General features: G+C 34.6%; 1 protein-coding gene across 7 annotated transcripts in view; it reads left to right on the forward strand.

Moving 5' to 3' along the window:
- The window catches only part of Nrk (Nik related kinase), a 101,160-nt gene that overhangs the window by 43,180 nt on the left and 33,003 nt on the right, over positions 1 to 24,977 (forward strand). For 5 of the 7 annotated variants that reach the window (XM_050124128.1, XM_050124123.1, XM_050124126.1 and 2 more), the window contains exons 3-15: positions 1,418 to 1,474; positions 2,996 to 3,067; positions 6,746 to 6,871; positions 8,420 to 8,530; positions 9,944 to 10,034; positions 11,993 to 12,123; positions 14,191 to 14,245; positions 14,854 to 14,928; positions 15,596 to 15,674; positions 16,685 to 16,860; positions 18,582 to 18,645; positions 19,108 to 20,266; positions 22,491 to 22,589. In XM_050124128.1, the coding sequence (XP_049980085.1) occupies positions 1,418 to 1,474; positions 2,996 to 3,067; positions 6,746 to 6,871; positions 8,420 to 8,530; positions 9,944 to 10,034; positions 11,993 to 12,123; positions 14,191 to 14,245; positions 14,854 to 14,928; positions 15,596 to 15,674; positions 16,685 to 16,860; positions 18,582 to 18,645; positions 19,108 to 20,266; positions 22,491 to 22,589 (2,295 nt within the window). The remainder of the gene's footprint in view (positions 1 to 1,417; positions 1,475 to 2,995; positions 3,068 to 6,745; positions 6,872 to 8,419; positions 8,531 to 9,943; positions 10,035 to 11,992; positions 12,124 to 14,190; positions 14,246 to 14,853; positions 14,929 to 15,595; positions 15,675 to 16,684; positions 16,861 to 18,581; positions 18,646 to 19,107; positions 20,267 to 22,490; positions 22,590 to 24,977) is intronic. The other 2 variants (XM_050124124.1, XM_050124130.1) reach the window with 1 other exon arrangement.

The following is a 24,977-nucleotide window of genomic DNA, read 5'->3' on the forward strand; positions in this document are numbered from 1 at the left end:
CATATTAAATGTTAAAAAATCAGTATACAAATATTACCTGAAACATTATCTTAATCGCAACACTTTATAATTATGTATTTTTAAATATGCTGGGCATCTGTGGAAGCTTGTAATGGTTGTCTTAACCTATTAAATGATGTGAAGACCTAGGGTTTAGTTTCCCTTCAGGAATAGTGAGTAAATTCTTGAAACTCGACTTTAGTACAAATTGTGTGTAATTTTGAAATGAGAGTCAATCACAGATTGAGAGGACATTAACAAACTGCTTCTTTACACCATGATTACTAGCACTTAATGACATTCAGTTACCTCACTAATATGTGTTCACAAATATGGCGGTGATGGAGTTCTAATTTTGCAAGGTGTTAAATTTTGCTGTCAATCAAAAAAGGTGATATATGATTATTATCTTTGCTAGTCTGCCAAATGCTTTATATTGTACAAAATAGTAGTATGAACAGAATAGCAGTTTGACCCCTGAATAAACTCTTAGAATCAAAAAAAAAAAAAAAAAAGGAAAGATGTAATTCACTGTGTCTACGGAGAAATGCAGGTATAACCAAACAAGGCCACAATCTGGGGTACAAGGTGAACTTGGAATTTGGGAAATTACTGTTCAACTTAGTACATAGTCCAAGAATAATTTTCTGCTAGAGAACTAGCATATAAGGCATTCCACTTAGCTTACTCATAGTAACACTGGACTGGTATTTTTCTATTACCACAGCATGAAATATTTTTTAAAAATTAGCACCCAAAATAAGCTTTAATTTAAATAATCTATATGTTTACTTTGATATTATTATAATCTATGATTTTCATTTAGCCTAAGATTACAATGTTAGACATCATTATGATGCCAGTAAGAAAAAAAGTCTTCCAGAACTTACTTCATACTATTTTGGTTCCTATGATTCAAAACATATCAAGAAGTTAAGAGGCTGTTGAATTAATTATGTGTCACTCTTACCAGTGATCACTATGGAAGAAATTGTGTGTATGAAGAAATATTCAATAGGAAGATAATCTCTGCACAGTGCCACATAAATGTGGTCAAAAGTGTAGAGTAAAATGTCTTCCTTTTGTTGCTGTCTTAATTGAAGATGTGCACTTTCCATCTGGATTCTTTGGTGGAACACAAATCGACACTATTAGTTATATTCAGGAATTTAGATGATCAGTTATGTCCACTACTTAACATAAGCACAAACATCTAAGCTACCTAATAAGCTTGCTTCATTTCCAGTGAAGTGCTTCAGATTTATATAAATGTTGATGACATAGTTATGTTTGCTATAAACACACATGCCTATTTATTAACATGCTATGACTTTAATTAATATATTTTGCTTTGTTAGTTTCTTGGTAGCTGGGTAAATAGCAAACATTTGACATTTATCACTATCCTTTCTTTCAGGGACTCCATGAAAAGACGGGTTCATTCACAGCTGTTAAAGTAATGAATGCCCGGAAGGTAATCTAACCTGTGCCCTCTCTGTATGCTGTGCACTTCATATACTGTGTGCACGGAAGAAACAACTCTAAAAGCACTGTGTTGAAGTAATGATTTTAAATGCTAGTGAGTTAAGCTGAAATAATTGTAGTTATGTAATCACAGTTAACAATGTATTACACTTACTGGTTTGTTTTATTTTCACATTAAAAATAATTCATTCATATCATAAATTCCAAGTATTTGACCTTATAAGCCACTTGAGAAAATGCCTATCTTGCCCTCTAGTTTCAGTGGTTATCTATTGTTGGGGTTAGCAACAAAAATACTTCCTTTAGTATTGTGGTAATAGTGTTCTACTGTCTTAGTTTTTCCTCAGATAATTTCTTTGAGAGTTGAGGCCATTAGATCGTCAATGACAGGTAGAAGGAAAGTTGTCAAAGATGCACGCTTTTCACATATTTTCAGACAGACAAGCAAGAGACCATTTAATTGGCACTGTTCCTGCTAATATTCATAAAATTGCCTCACAGTTCATAATCTATTGTTAAAGAATTTGCAAAGGACTGATTTCTGCCCTCTTTCTTTAGCTTGAGTAATTCACTTTGTCAAAATAATATTAACATGAACATAACAGAAGTTAAGAAACTTTCATTTTATTATACCCAAAAGGAAAAATATTTGAAAGACTTTGTAGCTTTATGGCACTGCTGTATCCTACAATGAAATGTTACTTTGAAAAGTGAAGAAAGAGTCAAGTACTTTTCTTTTGCCAGTAAATGTCAAATGTTGCAAACTGACGTGAGATTCAGGGGGTTTAGGAGCTTTGCAGATTTTTAAAGCATAGTTTCCAAATAACCCCCCATTTTTTAGTAATACTTTATAAAATGCATATTTTCTTTTTTAACTCAGGCGCTCTAGAAGCACATTAAATCTTTGTTGAAATATTTAAAACTTAAGCCTCTAGATGCTCACTATTTACCGTCTGCATTTTTAAGTGGAAATAGCACTTTAATATTATAAAAATTTCCCATTAATGTGTCATTTACATCCATTAACATGAATTTAGTGATCACTTTCCACATGTCATAAGAGACTGAATTTTGTCGTGTTGTGGTGGTGCAAGCATTTAATCCCAGCACTTGAAAGGCAGAGACAGGCAAATCTCTGTGAGTTCAAAGCCAGCCTGGTCTACAAGAGCTAGTTCCAGGACAGCCAGGACTCCAAAAAAAAAAAAAAACCCAGAGAAACACTATCTTGAAAAACAAGAGGGGGGAGTAGAGAGAGAGAGAGAGAAGGAGGGAGGGAGGGAGGGAGGGAGGGAGAGAGAGAGAGAGAGAGAGAGAGAGAGAGAGAGAGAAAGAGAGGAAAGGAGGGAGGGGGGCTGAATTTTTAAATTAGTATAATTAATGGGAAGCAAGAAAGGAGTGATGTTTTATTCCTCTACAATTTAGTGCTAAAGTAGCTAAAAATAGGTCAGCATAAATGATTGCAAAAGTGTACTAGTAGGTCTGAGAGTGTTTTCCTTGCTTTTCCCCCCAGACTCCTTTGCCTGAAATAGGAAGGCGGGTGAGAGTGAATAAATACCAAAAGTCTGTTGGCTGGAGATACAGTGTGAGTACTAAACATCTTCATTAGCACCTCCAGAGGCTCTCCTTTAATTTTAGGCTTCAGTTCATCATTCTGGCTATATTGGGTCCCTCCAAAATGCTACTGCTGGAAAGGATAACGTGTATATCTTCTACTGTTCATATAGATTCAGTCATCATAGTTGAACACTAATATCTGTCAAAGAAGAGGAGGGCCTAGAAGAAATGTTCCTTTGCATGCTAAATTATCAGCTGCAGGGCAAACTTTCAGTGTGTCTACAGAGTATAGAAGCGTATCATTAGCTAGCAACAGAGGAAGAGTTGACTGTACCGAGAATAACTTTTCTCCTAAAATTGACCTTAGCAAACTCCTTTTTACATGTTGCACATCTTCTTTAGAGTGAATCATTGTTCAGTTATACTGATCACAGACATTATTGTATATGATCCAAATTCTGCCTATCTACTCTGTATATTACAAAGTCAATATACAAAGTAAAAAGCCATCAGGATGCTCTCCTAACACTCTTCAGATATTTGTCCACAATACTTTAACACAAAAAGGAGTGTCAAACACTTTCATCTTGTAGAATTTTTGTGATGCTTCTTAAACCATGATCACTGGCTTAAGAATAAGTTCATACATACAGAAGTATAGTTTTCAAAAGACCTTAGTTTTCTATCAAAATATTATATGCACATAAAACCAAAATTATTATTCATATAAATATGAATCCTTGATTAATTTTTCTAGTTTTCTCTCTGGCAGTCAAATAAATAAGGTTCATATATTTTGGGCTTTTATGCCTTAATAAATATAGTGTCATGTACATTAAAAATAACCCCTTCTACTAATACAAACAAGCACATTTAGAATCTTTCTAGGTATATGAAAAATCCATTGCAAAATACCTTCATGATTTATCTGTTACACAACGGGCTTATTTCGTTTCTAATGTGTCAAAACAGTACAAATATATTCAGAGGAAGCAGCTGTAACTGGCTTTGGTAGATCAAAAACCCACTAAACAAACGGAATGAAAACTAAAATTATTTGACCAATTGTGTTTCCCTCAGAAGTGTATATTAATGAAAAAATTTTAAAGTCTCCAAGACCTTTCTGGTATTCTTTCCATATAAAAAAGGGATTTTGCTTGTAGCATTGGTGAATTTACAAAGGGAATTCTGGCATCCTTGAGCTGCCTTCTGACAAAAAGCAGGGGATCCAGGCCAGTCTGGGATCAACTGGCAAGGAGCCAGGAAACACTGTAGCATCATATTACTGGGAGATGTGTGAGAGTTTTAAATTACCCACTTGGCCTGATGGATATTATGTACTTGTGTGTTTCTTACAAGCTCAACTTCCCGTTAATTGAGAGTGGCAAACACACTAATGCTTTCCAAACATATCTGATCTTCATTTATTTGTTTTGGGAGAGTTTACATTTATGCGGGAAGCCCACTCTTGGAAGTTTTATTTTTTTAAGTCATGTATTTTGAATTCTGTGATTAGGTTTTAGTAAAGGAACATCATTGCTAGCTAATCAGTTAGCATCTCTAAATCAGCTTGATTATTTTAGCTAAAAAGTGTGTTAGCTGCACATACACAGATCTTCTGTGAAGACAGGGATATGTTCCTGGTTTCTACTGTATTTTCTAAGTAAAGGGAACCTTGGGATGAAAAAGTGGATAAAAAGAGATGTATTAGTAATACACTAAGTATTTGCTCTTTTCTGACGAAGTTTAACTTATCGTTTTGCGTTTTGATAGTTGTCTTTTGAAATTATGCTTCTCACCTCAATGATCTCACCTAACTAGGTGGAATTCAGGTATCAATGAATTGGTAATTCTTGAAAAGAGTACTTCAACATCCCCTGAGCACCAGAACCATATCTCAACTCTTCATAATTTTATACTGCCATCAAAGGATGTAGAAGTATTCATTTCTGTAGACAGATGTGCTTTATGTGTTGATTAAAATTACAAAAGAAAAATATGCAGTGGCTTAGATTCAAACAAATACCACATATACTATCTGTAACTATTGTGTGGATCATATGTTGCACATATGCATTGTGTATTTATCCGTTCAGTCTCTAACTAGTCTGTTGGCATGCATAATTCTGACAGAATGTGTACTACAACCTTTTAACACGAATCTGTGAAAATAATTAGTGAGACTAGATCATTACTTGTTTTATAGACATGATGTGCTACTGTTATGATTAGAAAAACTAAATTTTTTATAAGCTTACTTGACAAGATTAAAATCAATGAACCCATACCTTTAAAATGTATTAAAGGATAGTCACACATTTTGCAACTAGCTCTATAAATGTAAAAGAAAAATTCTGACTAAAAAAAATCAAACATTTAACCATGAGAGCTATAAAGTGCTTTACAAAGTATAAAATGCTTAGAAAATAACATAAAGGCAAATACTTGTGATTTATTTTGATTTGATGACGAATCTTTACATATGATACCAAAACTACTAAAACTAAAACAATAATAAGTTGAACTTTTTCAAAAGTAAAAATGTGTGTGCTCCAAAGAAAGCATGAAAGTTTAAGGCAACTCAGAGTATTGGTGAAGATACTTATAAATCCACTATCTAATAAAAAATTTGTATCTAGAATATCTAAAAAATAGCTTACATTTATATAATGAAAAGCCAACCCAACATTTAAACATGCAAAGAATTTTTTATTTCAGTATTTTGCAACACACACGCAAATAGGAAATTGATAAGATAATCTGAAACCAGTTCTCACCAGGGTATTATAACTCAAAATCACATGCTACTATAATGTCACTCTCAAAGAACAGATGTAACAACTTTGGGTGCATGTGCAACGATCATAACTTCTTGTATATGTCATGTTGGTACGGTAAAGTGATGCACTAGTTGTTGAAAATGAGTTTGGCATTTCATTATAATATTAAACATACTAGATTCACCGGAATGAAATGAAAACATTTACATTAAATTTCATGTTAATGTTCATAGAAAAATTATTCATGGTATCCAGAAGGTAGAAATAACCAATGTGCCCATCATTTGATTATAAACCAAAATAAATGAAGTACTGATATTATATGAATGGATATTTCATGTATAAAACTCAGAAATAGCGAGTCTGATGTGACTACATATTAAAAATTTTCTTTTATGTACTTTGGATAGAATGTAAATTAGTGGTTTCTCAGAACTAAGATGACTGTGGTAGAATTGGGGCCAGGCAATGAACCAAAGTTCATAGAGCTTCATTTTAGAGGAAAATTATTCTATGATTGACTGCAATGATACATACATACATGCATACACACACATGTCACTAAAACAATTAGATGTTCAATTTTAAGTGACCTAAGTCTATATTATGTGAGTTGCCTCTCAATAAAATTAGAAAAGAAATGAAACCACTCATTGGATACTTTCTCATGGTGTAGTTCTGATTTTCAAGGGACACATTTTAAGAACTTCTGAATTAAAAGATCTTTAGTTTACTCTTTCTTTTTGCTCCTAAATTGTAATTTTATCAGATATTTCCATCACTGTTCATTCTTGATATCTTATTTTCAATTACTACAGAATAAGCTTTTACTATAAGATTTTCTTTTATAAATATAATGCACTTTTGAGACAAACTGCTACCAGTTTGCTTAGCTTCAAACTTTGTTGTCTGGTTTTACTGTTTAGGATGAAGAGGAGGATCTCAGGACCGAACTCAATCTGCTGAGGAAGTACTCTTTCCACAAAAACATTGTGGCCTTCTATGGTGCCTTTTTCAAGCTGAGTCCCCCTGGCCACAGGCATCAACTTTGGGTGTGTTTTTCTTTGCCCTGGTCTTTTTCTATAAGAAAAGTCAACACAGTGAAAGAGCTGAGATGTGATACTTGCTTTCTGACTAGAAAATTTAAGCCCTCAGCTGTTCAAGATAGCGTGGCAAAACATATTCTGACTCCTTGGGACAGCATGATAAGAAATGAAAAGAATAACAAATTCCCGACTAGGAGCTTTCCAGTGGGATGGAGGAGGATACACATGCACACTGTTGATTTAAATTTCAGACTGCAAACGACAGCTTTGCTGCTTTTACTTTTTGCTGCTATCCAGGTGACTTGATGGGCTAAAAACAATAAACATATGAGGACAAATTTGATTTAGTACTTGACATGAACAAATAGCTATGTATTAGGTGCTTTGACATATGTGCACTTAGGCATAAATATTGCAAAATGGTTTGTTGATTTGCCATCATGGCTGGACTATTATAAATTCCATATCATAAAATACAAATTTCAGTAACTAACTGCAACCTAGCCTAACTAATCCCCTGGATTAGTTACTAGAATTTTTCCCATACTCTCTCCACTGTCTTAGATAATGAGTTTTAGTCAATGATAGCTTTAAAATGAGAATTTGGGACAAAACCTGGTGTAATGCCTTTTTAAAAATAATAACAAAAAGTTTTTAGGCTATTCCAGTGTCAATCAAAAGTCCTACTACATTCTACAGAATAGATTTTGGGAATTGGGGCAATTGTTGCTGGAGAAATGCTTACAGCAACACATTCCAATGAAATTCAAACTTTAGCATGAATCTTGCATCATCTGGAGAACTTTCTGTAACACCGAACGCTGGACCACCTTCACAGATTTTAAATTAAGTGGGTCTGAAAAGCCTGTGAAGTTTAGACTTTCTAGTAAGTTCACAGATGATGGTGGTGCTCCCAGATTACTACCAGAATTCTTAGAATCATCAAATTTTAAAATGTTCAAATTAACCCTCTTTTTCTCAGCTGTCCGGCAACTTGAATTTTTTATTCTCTGACAATTGTAGTGGTAATCTTATTAAATATTGTTCCACAACTCTGTGGTTACCATATTTAATATTTGTCTGTATACTGTCTTTTTCATAAAATACTACAAAATTTATCTTTCACACAATATGTAAAGTTATTAGAAATATTAACTCTTGTTATCAGATATATTCTGTTCATTCAGTCATTTTAGCCCATTAAGAAATGAAAGTAAATCCAAGGTTAACAATGTGCTGCTGTGGAGTCTTTGCATCAGGCAAACTTTTCTCTCAAATACTCCTCTTCTTCTCTCCAGTCAGCAGTCAGCCTTCTCCTCCTCACACACTTCTTTTCAAGGTCAGGGGCATTTGTTTGATATATATATATAAACTTAAATGATCTTCCTTCTAAATATCTCAAACTACAACCTACAAACATGAATTAGTTCAAACCCCAGATGCTAATGAACCATTCAAATGTGGTTCTTGGTTTATCTACTTTCACAAATTCTCCTTCCACTGTTGAAAGTTTTAACAAATACAATACGCTATGCTTTTGTGGATCATCTGCAGATGGTGATGGAGCTATGTGCAGCAGGCTCAGTCACTGATGTAGTGCGGATGACAAGAAATCAGAGTTTAAAAGAAGATTGGATTGCTTACATCTGTCGAGAAATTCTTCAGGTGAGTATATAAATAATACCTAATTATAATAATTATAATAATCCCTGATCTTAAAAGAACCTAGCTATAAAATAAACAATCACACATATACACACAAAGTTTTACATATATACATAAACATAATATATATATATATACATAATAAGACCAAGAATTTTAGATATAACCTGTGATAAGGAATTTCTTCAGAGATCCAAAAGCTCAAATCACAGCCTTGAATGGCTCTCTGCGAGTTTCATGCTACTGTGTTCATCAGATTGAGGGACTGACATTATGATTTAATTATTTTTAAGCATAGCACTATTATCATAGATTAAGATGAAGTCTAGTCATGGAAAGTCAGTGTTCTGCAGTGTGGCTTCAAGCATAAAAAATATATGCTTTTAAAAAGGCATATATTATCTTTGAAAACAGCCCCACATTTTTTTTTACATTTCACATTAAATTGGATGAAAGCAATGAGTTTTTTGGTCAGCCAACTTCAATTGGTGCTCAGTGCTTAAGTCATTAGGATCATCAAAAAATGATATTAATAAAATGAAGAGTACCCCAACACTTTGGAATGGCATTCTTCCGATTTTGTTTGAATTTATTTGTGATAACAATGCAAATCATATACCAAGTTTAGATTTTAGTTTGTCACATGTTAGTTGTATGAACTTTAATCAGTTTCTTGATTTCCCCATGTCTCATTTTCCTTTTCCATAATATAGGAGGATAGCATATTCTCCAAAGAGATTCTGGGATAAGATAGTGATGATTCCATTTAAACCAATAGCACCATGTCTGGCACAGGATAAAAGCTCAATAAAGTATTATTAATGCCCAACTAGTGTCTGGCATGATCTCACTTAAATGTAATAATGCATGCAATGTCATGGTTTAGCCAGATCTTGGGGTTCTTTCAGTGCTGAATGGGCTGGAGCCAACAGGGTAAGCCAACACAAATTGTACACACTTTAAAATGAATTTCCATATTCGCTCAAATTCTAGGTCTACAGGACTCATCAGAACACATTTTGAACTAAAGAAATATTTTGATAAAAAAAAGAAGAAAATAGTTAATAGTTAAGATGCCCATGTCCTTACTGTCATGGCTAGTCAGAAATATGGAGGCTATAAAGGAGGATAAAGTTTCCCAATCTATATAAATATTACTTTTTAGTGTTCTTTTTCTTTCATGAGTATTCTGATTTATTTTCCTTTCCTTATAGCCAAAAGCAGTATTTCTGGGAACTGGTTGTAGTCATTCCAACCTAAAGAAAGAATTTTGTTTGAAAAACCAAATGTGGACCATTTTTCTTAACAAAAGATTTTTTTACCCAAAAAACTTAAAAGCAATCCTACAAAACTGAAAAAAATAATATGTATCTATATATTTACTCGACTTTTAAAATGTGTATGTATGTACAGGGCTTAGCTCACCTTCATGCACACCGAGTAATTCACCGGGACATCAAAGGCCAAAATGTGCTGCTGACTCATAACGCCGAAGTCAAATTAGGTAAGTTCATCCTTGCAAGGGTTAGGTGAGGAAGGATGTGAAGAAGAATGCCTTTGATCATAGCAGTGCCAATGTAGTATTTGGGTTTGCTTGACACTTTGGCATGGAACTGACATGAAAGTAAAAGGGGCGTGCCTAATGAGTTCTTTGAAACTGCAAATAAACTAACTTTAAATATAATAGACTTGTGTTTTTTTGGTCATTTAGTACTTTATGTTAGAGATAGCTCTCGTACTTATTTCAGCGATTGAATTATGGCAAGTATTAACCATTTCAAAATATTCCTGCCCATATTTAAAGACTATGAAATAGCTTTCAATTGCTTAGACATAAATTTCTTATTTGTATTTATTCTTTGAAATTATATTGATCAGAAGTGATGTTGTAGCAATAAAGAAACCAAATTCTGCATTTCCCATTTTCTTGCTAAATAAACAGAACCAGAGTAGAGATTTTGGTCATTAAGAATATTTATTGAATATTTGTGGAACAAATGAGAAACCAATTGTGTGTTATTGAAATAATAGTAGTTTTGAGACAATGCACGATGCCTTATATGCATAAGCTACAAAACTAGCAACATAAACTGCACAGATCATATTATCTCTTAAGCAAAGTACATGAATATGACAGCTATAGAAGCGGCACCAAGAAAGATACTGTAAAATGATAATAATCTCCATAATCTGTACCTTGTATCACTAGGAAAATACAAATTATTTCATTGTTGATGTTTGTTTTTTGTTGTTGTTGCTGCTGTTGTTTTGAGACAGAGCCTCTCTGTGTAGCTCTGACTGTCCTGGAGCTCACTCTTGGCTAGGTTAGCCTTGAACTCAAAGATACTCCTGCCTCAGTCTTCTGAGTGCTGGGATTAAAAGTGTGCACCACCACACCCAGCTTCGTTGTTGAGTTTTCCATTTTCCATTTTATCATAATTTTCTCTTTGCCTTTTTAAATCTTGTATTTACCATTATTTCTTCTAGATTTTCCACACTTGCTTTCCCTTCATATACGGGGTATATCGGTTTATGTCCTTCATAGGTCTTTCTTGGCCTTTAAGTTGGCTATTGGAGAGTGGGAATGTTGAGCTATTGTGTAAAGAAATACTTTTTTAAACTTTAGATAATGAGACCAATGGTCCTCAAAAATATTTGGAATAGTCCTTCCTCTTGTTAGATGCTCTCTGAAAGACTGCCTTAAAATATTAACTTCATTTCATTTTTCTTTGATTCTACTAAATTATTCAAGCTGCTTTTCAGTTATTTTGTTCACCATATTCCAGATTCCCAGAAACTATTATAAATTTGAAAATCTACTTCATATTTCATCCCTGTCTTATTGTTTTTGGAATTAGTAACCCAAGTCTACTTCAGCTCTTTTCTGTCTGTTTCTCAGGATACCATACTAAATATTTTCTTACACTGTATCCCACAGATGAATGAGAAACTGGACTTTATAGCACAAAACTAAGATATAGATAGTCTGGATAGTGTTTGTACCTGATTCAAAAGATCTGGATACTTACTTAGCTTCTATCAGGAAGCTCATTTTTCCTTATCAGTGGGTTGGAGTTTCCGATATCATGCATGAGACTTCCTAACTGTTACCAGCACATACATTACTAAGATGTGGCTCCTAGTGCTATTCATCCTCTAGCTTGGTGGCGGATCCATATGCCACATGCCACATTTAGTAATCAGTGGAACTTTATTTTTAATATTCATGATAAACATTTATCCAAACCTACATTAAATTTATAACAGCACTGTTGGGTCTCATTCCAACATAAATAGCAGCTAAAACTCATTTCCCAGTATTCCTGGAGAAGATTTCATGGTAAAGTTTTCTGGGCCAGAAAGAAAATTTGTTATCCATTGTGGCTTTTGTATTGCCTTTCCAAGTTAAAGCAATAACTTACTGAGATTTGTGTTCCTGATTAATTATTTTGACATATGTAGTGGATTTTGGCGTGAGTGCCCAAGTGAGCAGAACAAATGGAAGAAGAAACAGCTTCATTGGTACACCATACTGGATGGCCCCTGAGGTGATTGATTGTGATGAGGACCCAAGACGCTCCTATGATTACAGAGTGAGTACACTACTTCAGACAGGGAGAATTCAAATTTGAAAAAAAAAATGTTGACTACATTTATCTTATTTGTGAAGATTGATTTTTAAATGTGGATGTATGTGTCTGTATGAGTGTATATACACATTTGTGTGCAAGTGTCCATGGAGGACAGATAACAGCATGGAATACCCTGTAGCTGGAGTTACAATTGGTTGTTAGCCACGTGATCTTGAGTGCCAGGTGACTGAGTGCTGGGGTCTGAATCCTGCTCTTTGTGATTAAGCAACAAGTGCTCTTAACTACTGAACCATCTCTCTAGATCCAACTATGTCTATTTTAATGAGAAAAGAATACAAAGTAGTTCTTCCTTTAATCCTCTAATCAGGAATCGTAGTCTCTGTTTCCTATATGTGGTTTCATAGTATGCATAAGAATAATATTGTCTAATAATGAAGGCAAAGTCGAACATTGGCACTTTTTCAGATTCAGGAGGGAATATCTAGCTCAAGTTGTTGGCAACTTCTTTATAAAAATATATTAGATGGCTTCATTTGGAGATTCAATTTCCAAGAGCAGAGGAATTTCTAAACTCAATAAAATGAAGCCAGGACTGGGGCCTCAAGACTGTAATCTCAACTACTTGGGCGGCAAAGGCAGGAATATTAGGCCTGCTTGAGCTACAAAATAAGTTTACGTTTAGCTTTGTTTCAAAATTAAGACTGACGAGTAGAGTTGATGATGCTGGCCAGTAGGTCTAACATTCATAAGGCCCTATGCCTAATCACCAGCTTCACACATATAGAATAAGTATAAGACAAATAATTAATTCTTATAAGTAAAAGTTAAAAATAATAATTTAATTGCTTACTATACTGGAGAAAATCTTTGGCATTCGGCTCATCTCCAAAACCACAGAAAATCAGTGGAATAGAAAATTTAACAATTTGTGGTAAATATTAAAATTTAAACTAAAATTTCAATTTGAAATGCACATATAAATATATGTATACAAATATATATTCCAAAAATTCAGTATGGAAAGGCACAAAGCTCCCCAGTTGCTAAAAACTAGAAAACCTCACTCACTTACCACATCATAAATCTACAAACAATTTACTGTGATCTTTCTCTGTAGTACTTCGGACTCAATACGTGAAATCAGTCAATTTACATTTTATCTCTTTGCCATTTCCTCCAATGTCCTTTGCTTGTTCTGTAAAGTAATTATTTACTGAGAGCCTATTGCATTTTCCGCACTACAGTGAGAGCTATGAAGACTACGGAAACAAAGTTTTTTTTTAACCCATTTACTGCAAGACATGGTAACTTATATCTGTCTAAATTTTACAGTCTTTCAAGTACTTTAACTTGTTTTTATTATTTAATCTGAAAATAATTGAAAGAAACCTTAAGTCTCTTAAAAAGCAAAGTTAAGGCATCTATAAACTGAGGCTCCAAAACTAGAGTATACTATTTTAAGAGTCAACCAGTATGGTGCCTTTTATTCTTTCCTAGATACACATTTTATTTAAGTATGATATCTATGCTCATGCACCTGCATGCTGTGTGCATGTAAAAGCACATGGGTGGAGCTCAAAGGAAAACTTGTAGAAGTCAATTCTTTCCTTTCAACATATGGATTCTGATGAGTGAACTCAGGTCGGCAGGTTTGGAAGCTAATGTCTTTACCCACTGAACCATCTCACCAGCCCCCTTTTTATACTTTGACAAACCAAATACAGCTGATAATGGTGAAGATAATTTATAAGTGCTTCATAATGTTTTGTAGGTTCAGTTGGTTTTATCTCAGGAGCTAATGAAATATGTATTCAATAATTTATATAAGATATATTAGAAAATATAGTTTATATGTAAAATAATTTGTGTGTTAATGTTTAACTCATAAATTATTAAATATAGCTATGTTTATTAAATATATGTACATATACTCATATACATATACATATGCATGCATAAGAATCCTATGAAGTGGGTACTATTAAAAAACATCCCTGCCTAAATGTTTTGGAGATTCTTAATAGTAATTTCCCATTTTAATAGTAGATTTCTTGCTATCATTTTTAGAGTGATGTGTGGTCTGTGGGAATCACTGCTATTGAAATGGCTGAAGGAGCTCCTCGTAAGTACAAATGTTTGATATAGTTAATCTATTTTAAAAATTGTGGAAGTGTATTGTACAAACCTGTATCTCTAAAAAATGATGCTAACACTTGGAACAGTAAGCTTTGATTGGCTATACATGTGACATCATGTACCAAACCATAAATGGTTGTTTTCAATAATGACCAAACACCATGGTTAAAAATCACCATATGTAAATATATGATATATTTCTTATAATTTTATGTTTCTTATGTCTTATCTTTTAATATCTACTTCTCTGTACATCTCTTCAAATTCAGAATGTGATAGTTGGCATTAGTTTTATTTTGAGATTTCTAAGTAGTGAAAAGGACTGAAGAGCAAACTCATAGGAGGGCAGAAAAGTTTTGTTATAGGGGTTGTAAATGGCAAGCTTCTTTAGAAAGATGAGTGAGGGCCAGGAGATTCTGAACTCACAAGCAGATAGACCGTTGCCTAGATAATTAATGAAAATTGCTTTAATCACAAGCAACTCTGGATAGCCTCCCTATCAAAAATTTCTCTTTCACTACTATCCTTTATTGCCTGGAGTATTTACTCTGCATGAAAACGATACTCATCAATTTAACTGAAGCAATCTTCTAGGTTATGATAATTATCATCTCAGAGGAAATAGTTTTCCAAAACCACAATTATCAGATGGTGTCTTCCAAGATTTAGGTAAGAAAATTATCATCCTTTGATCTTTTTTACATCAGGCTCTCCCAGAGAAACAGAGAAAAAAAAAAAAGGAGAAACTTAGCAGGGAGAGGGTGCTTTAACAATAGAAAACAGAACTTCTTGGAAAGCAGGAGCTTCTCTAGTTCTTCGAGTATAGGTGGGGACTTGAGCAATGTGGGGGCTTTTTTCACTGAGGCTGGAAGATTTATAGTAGCATTTAAACCCGTAACACCGTAGATCACAAGTTGAAGAGATGTGCTTCTGAGCCTCTACCTTTTTTGTGACAGTGTGGATCTTCTGCTTGTTGCAAAGCAGAATGTGGACAAAAATTCCTCCTGAGTACCAGGCCAGTTTAATTTCATCTGAGCCATATATTTCCCTATTTTTGCATTCTCCTGGATATTGTGTAAAATATTTTAATATTGTTGACCATTTTTCTATTAGCCATTTCTAATTGATTTGTTAGACCGGTAATGGAGATATTGACTTAAAGTAATGTTTTTATTAAAACAAATTTTACTTTAAGTTGTTATACATTTATTTGTATCTGCTTATCTCTTAGTCTATTTAACAGGATATGTGGATGAACACTGAGACTTTGGAATGAGCAGTAGGCTCTGCAGTTACCCTTTTCTTACTTTCTAAATTCGTCTGTTTCCCTTAACAGCTCTGTGGAACCTTCAGCCCCTGGAAGCCCTTTTCGTTATTCTACGGGAATCTGCTCCCACAGTCAAATCCAGTGGATGGTAAACATGAATTTTTTAAATATATTGATTTAGTATTTTATAACAAAGTTTTCATTAATTTGTTCATTCTTGCTTCAACATTTTTGTTGGACAACATTTCCTGTATCTTAACTTGGATGTCTAAATAGCCAGTTTTCAGCAGGATATAAATGGTTACCTAGAAATATGTAGTATCCTCTATAATAATATATGGTGAGAATATTATAGTCTTTTCATTAATAGACATTTTCATCTGCTTCTATATCAATGAGGTGAAGCAGTGGCACTCATAAGCAATATTTTTTCATGGTGCCTAGACATTCAGTGAATAATTCTGATATACAGCCCTATTGGTTGGCCCATTAAATTAAACATCCATAGACTTGAAGAACTCTTTCTGCATTGCTATAGACCAGGCAACCATGAGAATTCTATTCTATGAAGCTGGTTAATCCAGTTAAAACTCTTGCACAAGATTACTAAGAGGTTGCAATTGTTATTTCTTTGCTGGCATTTTTTTCTGAACTTAATTCTTTCCGTATATGTAAGCTTTTGGACTGTATCTCTTTTCATGTGCTATTTTACAAGCTTAGTTTGTCCTATTTATCAATACCTTGTTTTGAAATCATAGTGAAGCTTCTGTGACTAGAATTGTATATAGTACGGAAAACATTCACCTCCAGAGAATGAATGTTAAAATCATATGACCAGTCTACACTCCCTGACAACATATGCCACATTAATCTTTTAATTGCCATCTTATTACATGACCTTTACCATGTACATGCTGCCAAATTCATTGAAATTTCTATTGAGTAGAAAAGTCTGTTTACTCGACTCCTGTTTCTGAAGTTTAAATGACCTCATTGTAGAACGTATATTGTTAAGACATGGAATATTTGCTAACTGAAAGACAGATAGAAATCTAACATGCCTTTCAGAATATTTGGCCTTGAAAGTAGCACAGTAGTAGGATAGGAACAGTGCAGCAGGTGACAATGTCTTTTCTCTGTATGCTTCATTTATTTCAGGTCCCGTAAGTTCCACAATTTCATGGAAAAGTGCATGATCAAAAATTTCCTATTTCGTCCTACATCTGAAAATATGCTTCATCACCCATTCGTTGAGAATATTAAAAATGAACGGCACGTTGTGGAGTCCTTGACAAAGCATCTTACTGGGATCATTAAAAAGAGACAGAATAAAGGTAGAGATGGCAAAGTTTTGTATCATTCAGATAAGAGAGGATCTTACATTTTTTGGTTGACTTTAGTTTCATATTTGTTTAAGAATTTAGTTATTGGGACCTAGAGAGGTGGTTCAGCAGGCAAAAGGTGTTGAGGTCAGTTCCCAGAATCCATGTCAGGTTGCGTATAACCAACTTCAACTTCACCTCAAGTAGATCTGACACACCCGTGCTCTGTCTGCACCCACACTCACCTGCACTCACACACACACACACATAAAAACTTAGTCTGAAAGTGAAAAACCCAGAGCCACTTGACATTTAGGTTTTTCAATGTTGCGTGGCACTAGTTCATATGATTACCTCTTTTGTGAGCATTTATCTATGAAGTTATTAAGTTTTCCTATCATACATATTAAGTATTCATATTTACAAGGCTTAAGCCTCAAATTCAAATAGAATATTGTATTATGGCTATACTATTTTAAGTAAACTGCAAACTAAAGAAATTAAATCAACTCTTGGGAAATAAATGTGCTCATAATTACAAATTTAATGAATTAGTTGTGAAATAATTTGTATATATCATGTGAAGTTAATTTTATGTTCAAATCACAAAATATCAGATAAAATTAAAGAAGATAATTTATGTACCCAAAGGTAATCTTGTACCTATTGATGCCAAAAGGTGACATGATTTTAGTGAGTGTAGAAGAAAATACTCAGAAATCTCCAAATTTATATTTTCTAGAATTAGGGGCTATAGACAGTGTCCAGAGTAACTATGGAGTGGAAAACAGGGAACTTGAGAAGGGTAGAAAGCATGCTAAGATCTAATCAACAGTGGGAGTTACTGCAGTATTGCTTGTCCCATCTACAAAATTATGTGTCCTTTTTCCAGATGGGGAGCTACAGGGTTCTTTATGCTCCTCTGATACTGAAGTTATTGGGTCCAGCATCATACAGGTCAGCGGTTCTCAAACTGCTGCTGGAACATCAGCCATAATTTGATGAAATCTAGAGTTATAAGATTTCAAAGAAATGTTACTTACAGGAAAGTCCCATTTATTTGGAGATTACTCTAGAAATGTAATTAGAGCTGTCCTAAGCGATTTAACACAGGGAACTTAAAGAAAACTCTTCCATTTGTAAGATTCTACATTTTGGTAGTAACAGCGCAGCTGACAGGAATGAAGCTGAATGTGTTAAGTATAAAACAAGCAAGGCTGGCTGAGAGCCCTGCATGAAGAACTCCCCTCAGTCAAGGTGGTTACCTGACTGAAAAGCACTTCAACAACTTCAGGGGCAGCCAACGTGTCTATGCCACTATAGGCTTGGGATCATACACATACATAATTAAGCCTCTTTTGGAGCAGACTCGGAGCAGTGTTCATATATTCATGGCCCTACAGGTCAAACCTACACCAGAAAGTTGTTCTTGTTCCTCCCATCCCCTTTATTCCATTTTTCCTTTACCTCTTTAGAACTGCAGCAATCATATTGCCAAAATTGTTCCTTCTTTATGTCTAGAAAAACCAATGTCTGAAATATCTCTACTGTGTTTCAAAAGTATACTTTGAGAATTGGTACCAAGAGCCAAGTATGTTTGAAGGGCTGTCTTATTTGTTGTATTCTTTTTGGTTTGAATGCACTCTACATCGTGAGCCTTAGAATCTGGTAGGCAACTAAGTAGAGTCACACACTGGTTATGTATCATTTCCTGTTCTCTTTTGCATTTTAAGGCATACCCCTGGTCTTCGAGAGAGAAGCAGATACTAAGGAGCAGTGCACCACAGAGAGATTCAGGTGTGTTGGGAAAACTAAATATGTAATCAGATAGCAGCATGTTACCTAAGAAAATAGATTTGATGCTATTGCTTTCTGCTCAAGACAACTTAATCCTTTCTGGTATAAAACAAACAAGCAAAAACACAGCATACTTCTGCTCTATGAGCTGTTTTGTGAAAATATTGAGAATTTGTGTTACTATTCCAAAACGACTTTATACATCAATAGAATGATCATGTAGAATACCAACCTACACTAAGGATTTAATCCATTAGCTATATATATGTAATATATATATATATATATATATATATATATATATATTACCTGCAGACTATTTCAGACATTGTAAGAATTAGTCCAGAATTCTTTGTTATCTTTGGGGGGGTGTATCTTTTAAAAACTAAATCAATTCTCATGCATGACCTAGTTCTTCTGAACACTCTCTGTAAATGACAGTCATCTGCATTTTTATTTTAGAGGACCTTCTTACACTCATGAACTTCTGAAAATGCCAACTAGCAGCAGATGCAGACCACTTAGAGTCCTGCACGGAGAACCCTCTCAGCCAAGGTGGTTACCGGATCAAGAAGAGCCACAACTCCAAGCCCTTCAGCAACTGCATGGGGCAGCCGGAGGGCTCATGCCTCTACATGCTCAGGACAATCCACCCTTACAGAAGCAGGCGCAGGCACCACAGTGCCTACATGGGGCAGCTCAGGTGTTAATGCCACTACAGGCTCAGGTTAATGCTAAGATATCTACACCTCTATTCAAGCAGATTCAAGCACCTCCCCGACTAAAGAGCGCAGCCCGGGTGCTCATGCCACTGCCTACTCAGGATAAAGAACCTAGTCCTCTAGCGGTACAGGCTCCCATAACTAATGAACAGCAGGCCCAGTCTGAGCCCTTAGAAACAGGAGAGGCTAAAGATTTGGACCAGGTGCCAGAAGAATTTCAGGGGCAAGATAGGGCATCCGAACAGCAAGGGCAGGGCCAGGGTGCTGATCAACAACAGAGGCAGAATCAGGTTCCAGAAGAGCATCTGGACCAGAACAGGGCACCTGAGCAGCCAGAGGTGCGAGAACAGGCTGTCGAGCCCCCACAAGCTGAAATTGAGGATAAGGAACCTGAGGTACTCCAAGTACATGCCCAGGTGTTCCTGCCTTTATTGTCACAGAACCATCATGTGCTCTTGCCTCTTCACTTGGATACACAGCTGCTAATTCCAGTAGGGGAACAAAATGAAGAGTCACCTCCAGCACAGGCCTGGGCTCTGGAGGCCTCACAGGCTGTTGGCGCAGTTCAAGCACTGATAGAGGGACTATCAAGGGACTTGCTTCGAGCACCAAATGCTTATATCTCAAAACCACTTGGTCCACTGCAAATCTTGATGGAGAATTTGTCATCAAATGAGTTTTACACTCAACCAGAACAGACACGGAAGAAAAAGTCAAAAGTTTCTAGTCTAAAGCAAGCACTGGCAAAAAGACTGTCACCCAAGAGGTTCAGGGCAAAGTCCTTATGGAGAATTGAGGAGTTTGATCTTTCCGATTTAGAAGCCAGCAGGAGACGGCGCCAGCGTAGATGGGAGGACATCTTTAATCAGCATGAAGAGGAATTGAGACAAGTTGAAAATGTAAGAGATTTTGATACTTTTCCTGAGTGAAAACTATTAAGAAAATGTACTAGTTAATGCTTACGTATTTCCTCTGTGACGCACAATGGAATTGTGCTTCTACCAAAGATTTACTAATTTGCACTTCAAAGGAATTATTCTGAAATCTCCAGATAATTGTGATCCAAAGAGGAAAAATTGCTTTAATAATACAAGTAATGGCTTAATGTATCTCTACAGGAGTTGCATCTTCGTTATTAGCTGTTTGTTTTGCATTTACCAGTTACTCCCTTAACCAGTAAAGGGATGGCATACAAACACTTAATTATTTGACTCTTGAAACATTTCTAATTTAAAATTCCAGACTTGCCTCCTTTTTTATCCCTCTAAGATGTAACTTTCTGGGACTAGAGAGATGGCTCAGAAGATAAGAGAATGTGCAGGTTCTGCAGAGGACATAAGTTTAGTTTCCAGAATCCTACATGGCAGCCCTTGACTGTCTGTAACTTGTTTTCCATGGGCTTCTGCACATATATGGTGCAAATGAATTGAAATAGGCACATACATATAAATAAAAATAAGCAATTTTCTTTTAATCTGAAGTTGCTTATTTGTTATTTCTTGCCATAGAATGCTGGACAGTGCTACTTGTGTGAATTGCATTTGTTTGTGCTTTTGGACTTTTAAATTAAGATAAGAGCAAAAAGTCAGGGCTAGAGAGATGAATCAAAGGATAAGAGTACTTACTCATTCAGAGGACTCAGGTTCAGTTCCCAGGACCACGTGACATCTAACAATGATCAATAATTCCAGGTCTAGAGGATCTGATACCTTCTTCTGTTCTGTGCACTGTGCACACATGGTACACAGACATACATGTTGGCAAAAATACATACACAAATAAAACTCCTATATGTAGGTGGATAAAATTTGACAGGCTTTGTTAATTTTATCTGGCAATGATAATCTGATAATGAGTAGTTTGTAGGTTTGATAAGTGAATTAGGTCAGGAAAAATTAGGAGAACAGTTATTTTCTAATAATTTTTAGTATTCATTTATAAAAAAGGAATTATTATATGAAGATTAAACAGTTAACCACATCCACTTAAATAATAACTGATGTATTAATTACAAATGAATCTTGCCTGAGTGTCTAGATAAGTAATTGTTTAGTGTGTGCACACTAAATCAGTTAAACAGTTGGTAATTCCCTGGCATATTTACATGAGAAAAGACTTTAAAAAGTAAAGAAAGAATGGCTCAAAAGCAGAAATGAATGCATCACCTCCAGAATATAAAGAGATAGAAATCACAGGCAGACGGGGAGATAGGAGTCTGAAATGAAGGCATCTAACATGCTAATGACAATTCTCAATGAGCTCTCTTAACCAGTTAGAGAGAGCTAATGGAATTTGCATCAGTGAACAAGACTTGATTTGATCCTGAAAATATTAGCAGCAGAGAACATATTTACAATCATTGTTTTGGATTTATATATATATATATATATATATTTAGATATATAACATACATAGGTATGTATGTGTATGTATGTATGAGAAGCCATTTCAAGATGTAAATAAGTCAGTGAGTAATTGTTGCCATCCTATGAACCTAGGTTCCTACATAGGCATTCATATCTTTAGATGCATTTCTTAAAAACAAGCAAAAGGAAATAAAATCCTTCATACTAAAGATAAAGTCACAGTTCTTTGTAATATATGAAATTTAATTGGAATTTAAAAACATGTCTGAGTGCTTTGCTGTACTAGTAAGAAAAATGCATACATTTTCCTTGTAATTGGATGAGATAATGGCGGTTGATACATTTGATTGAACAATTTCTTAGCTCTGAGAGCTTAATTTAGGAGGAATCTTTGCAACTCAGGACTAAATGTTGAAGTTATAGCAGCTCAACAAATGTGCAAGTTAGCTTGTGATTATATGCTAATCAAGTGTTAAATCGGATTCATAATTTGGATCTCGTAGATAAGCTTCGGGAAGGCAGCAGTTCAGCTGAAATCTATGCAGATGTGTGTGCAAATGCAGCGTTAGTAGGTAATCGGTACCTTTCCTCGGCTTGAAAAGGGATCCTTAAGCAAAAGCTGTTAGAAGCTGCGCATTTAAAAAAAATTTAAATATTAGCAAATCATTCATTCTGGTAACAAATTAAGATGATTCTGTCATCCTATCACTTGCACTCTTGTGGTCATTTAAAAATTTCTATGATTTTGGTTTCAAAGGATAAAGAAGATGACTCATCAGACAATGATGAAGTGTTTCATTCAGTTCAGGCTGAAGTCCAAATAGAACCATACGCTCCAAATCCTACAGGAAATGAGGTAAATTTCTCAATATGAGTTGTTAGGATATTAATAAGTACCTAGAAAAGTGCCTCTTAAACTTAGTGTTCTCAGGATCCCTTTATAATCTTCAATATTGAGAATTCCGTAAAGCTTTTTCATTATGTCATTCACTATCTAACTTGCTGAAAAATAAAACTGAAAAGGTATAAATACATTTAACATGATAAATAAATATAAAGGAATAGTATTTATCTTTCCCAAAATATTATTATAGGGATGTCATTGTCTCATATTTTCAGATGCTTTTAATCTGTCTTGCTTAATAGAAAACATCTGTATGTTCCTATCTACTTCATAATTCAATCTGTGGCCATATGGTGTTTTGCCTGAGATATATGTATAAGAGCTGGCTTGTTACTTATAGAAGGTTGGGGGGGGATTTTGTATGAAATTTTCAGATAATTGTGTCTGTTGGAGATTTTCCTTCAGATACTTATGCATATTCTTTGGTAACACAGCCAAACTAGACAAACAGAATCTAAAGTCATATTCATAAAATTTTATACAAGTAATGATATTAAAATCCATTGCCCTGTCTTGTACTATGAATAGATATTTCACTTATGCATTATTTCTAAATTCATGTATTCACCAATTGGAAAATATTAGTTCACTGTGTATACAGATTCTCCCAAATGTTTACATTCTGTTTTTCAATAGCAAAGCAGTACTTTTGAACATCACTACCAATTGTACCATAAATGTAACTGAGTATTCATAAGCTGTCAAGTACTCGGGAACAGATACTAATTTACAATTTCTAATTATCCCTTAAAAGCTCATGTTTTTATAATTGCTGCCAAATTGCATCACTTTGATTTTTTTCTTAAGTTTGCAAACATAATTCATTTAAAATATCTAGCACATGCACAAAGTTCAAGTAAGAAGGCTTTTCAATGTTTTTAAAAATAGAACATTTTCTATCAAAATGTTAGTAGTTCACTGTGTAACATAACCGCATGCCATCCTTTACCTTGATTGTGTCTGTTCCTGGTATACTCTTTGTCACAAACAGCGGCTCAGTTAACCTATGATTCATTTTCTCATAGAAGAGAAATTAGATGATTACATGTGAGGGTGACTTCTCTTTTGATGATCACGTCAAATAATACAGAATTCATAACACACATTTGTGAGACTGGGGTTGTGAGTTTTCTTTTTAAACAGACATGGTAGCATTATCATGACTTGCATTCCTAACAGCCAACATTACAAATTCATTTTGATCACTGAAGTGTACTATGAAATTTTTCAAGACTCTTGATTGACGAGTCAAGATTACTGTTTTGTGAATACTAACTATTTACAGAAGGAAGATAAGTGAGGCTGTGTCAGTTAACGAGAACAATCACTAATGTCTCCCTTGCTGCCTTAGCACATGGCTTTGCTCCTATTCCCAGCTGGTAGTTAGTACCTTCAGCTTGACACTAAGCAAGATATGCAATGAAAAAGCAATGCTTGCTTTGGAACATATTGTGTCTTAATATATGCAATTCTTACTATTTTTTTCAGCCATATTAAGCCTTGCCTTTTCATTTTTTACCATTATATACATTTGGTGATTTTTGACATTTCTTTTAATAAGTATTGCTTAGTTTCTTGACTTGGCTGTAGTGGCATTACATATTTGTAGTCTCAGCTATAGAGAGGCAGACGCAAGAGGATCATTTGAGCTTGGAAATTTTAGGGCAGCCTATGGAACATAGGGACCTAATACCAAACAAAAATAAAAATAATCTTTGAATAAAATAGAAACTTTCTGAGATCAACTTCATAAGAGAACTAGAATTGACCAGGATAGCCAATTATCTAAATTGAAATTAGAAAACATTTTTCAGAGAGATGCTCATCATAAATACTGTAAAACATCTGGTTATATTTGGAACTGCGTGTTAGCCAAATATAAAAGACAGATTCTCACCAATCTATCTGTTGCAGTACAAGGACAACATTGAAAAGTCACTTCGTAGGACAAACTAATGTATGAAAACTAAATACTGCTTCTAGGAATTAGAGAAAAATTATTTTTTAAAGTGTAACATAATGAAATTTTCTCCCTAAATAGTATAGTGACTTTCTTATTGCTTGTTCGAATTGCCTTTGGGGGGCAGAACAGAAAATTGCTGGGAGTAAAAACAGTGATTTAAAACTAAATGAGACAAGGCAAGAGATTATGGATCTGCCTGCTATTGCTAACAGAAAACAATTCTACTCCATTGATGTAAGCTAACATTGTATGTGCTCTTTCTTGAGTATTTTACTATGTCACATGAGTGTATGGATCTAAAAACCCAAAATAATTTACTTAGTGACAAAAAGTATTTGAAACACTTCTTATGACATACTTTCTCAAAGAAACTATAA

Source organism: Alexandromys fortis, unplaced genomic scaffold, assembly GCF_014885135.2.
Source record: "Alexandromys fortis isolate MF-2015 unplaced genomic scaffold, M_Fortis_MF-2015_v1.1 scaffold_205, whole genome shotgun sequence".
NCBI lineage: Eukaryota > Metazoa > Chordata > Mammalia > Rodentia > Cricetidae > Alexandromys > Alexandromys fortis.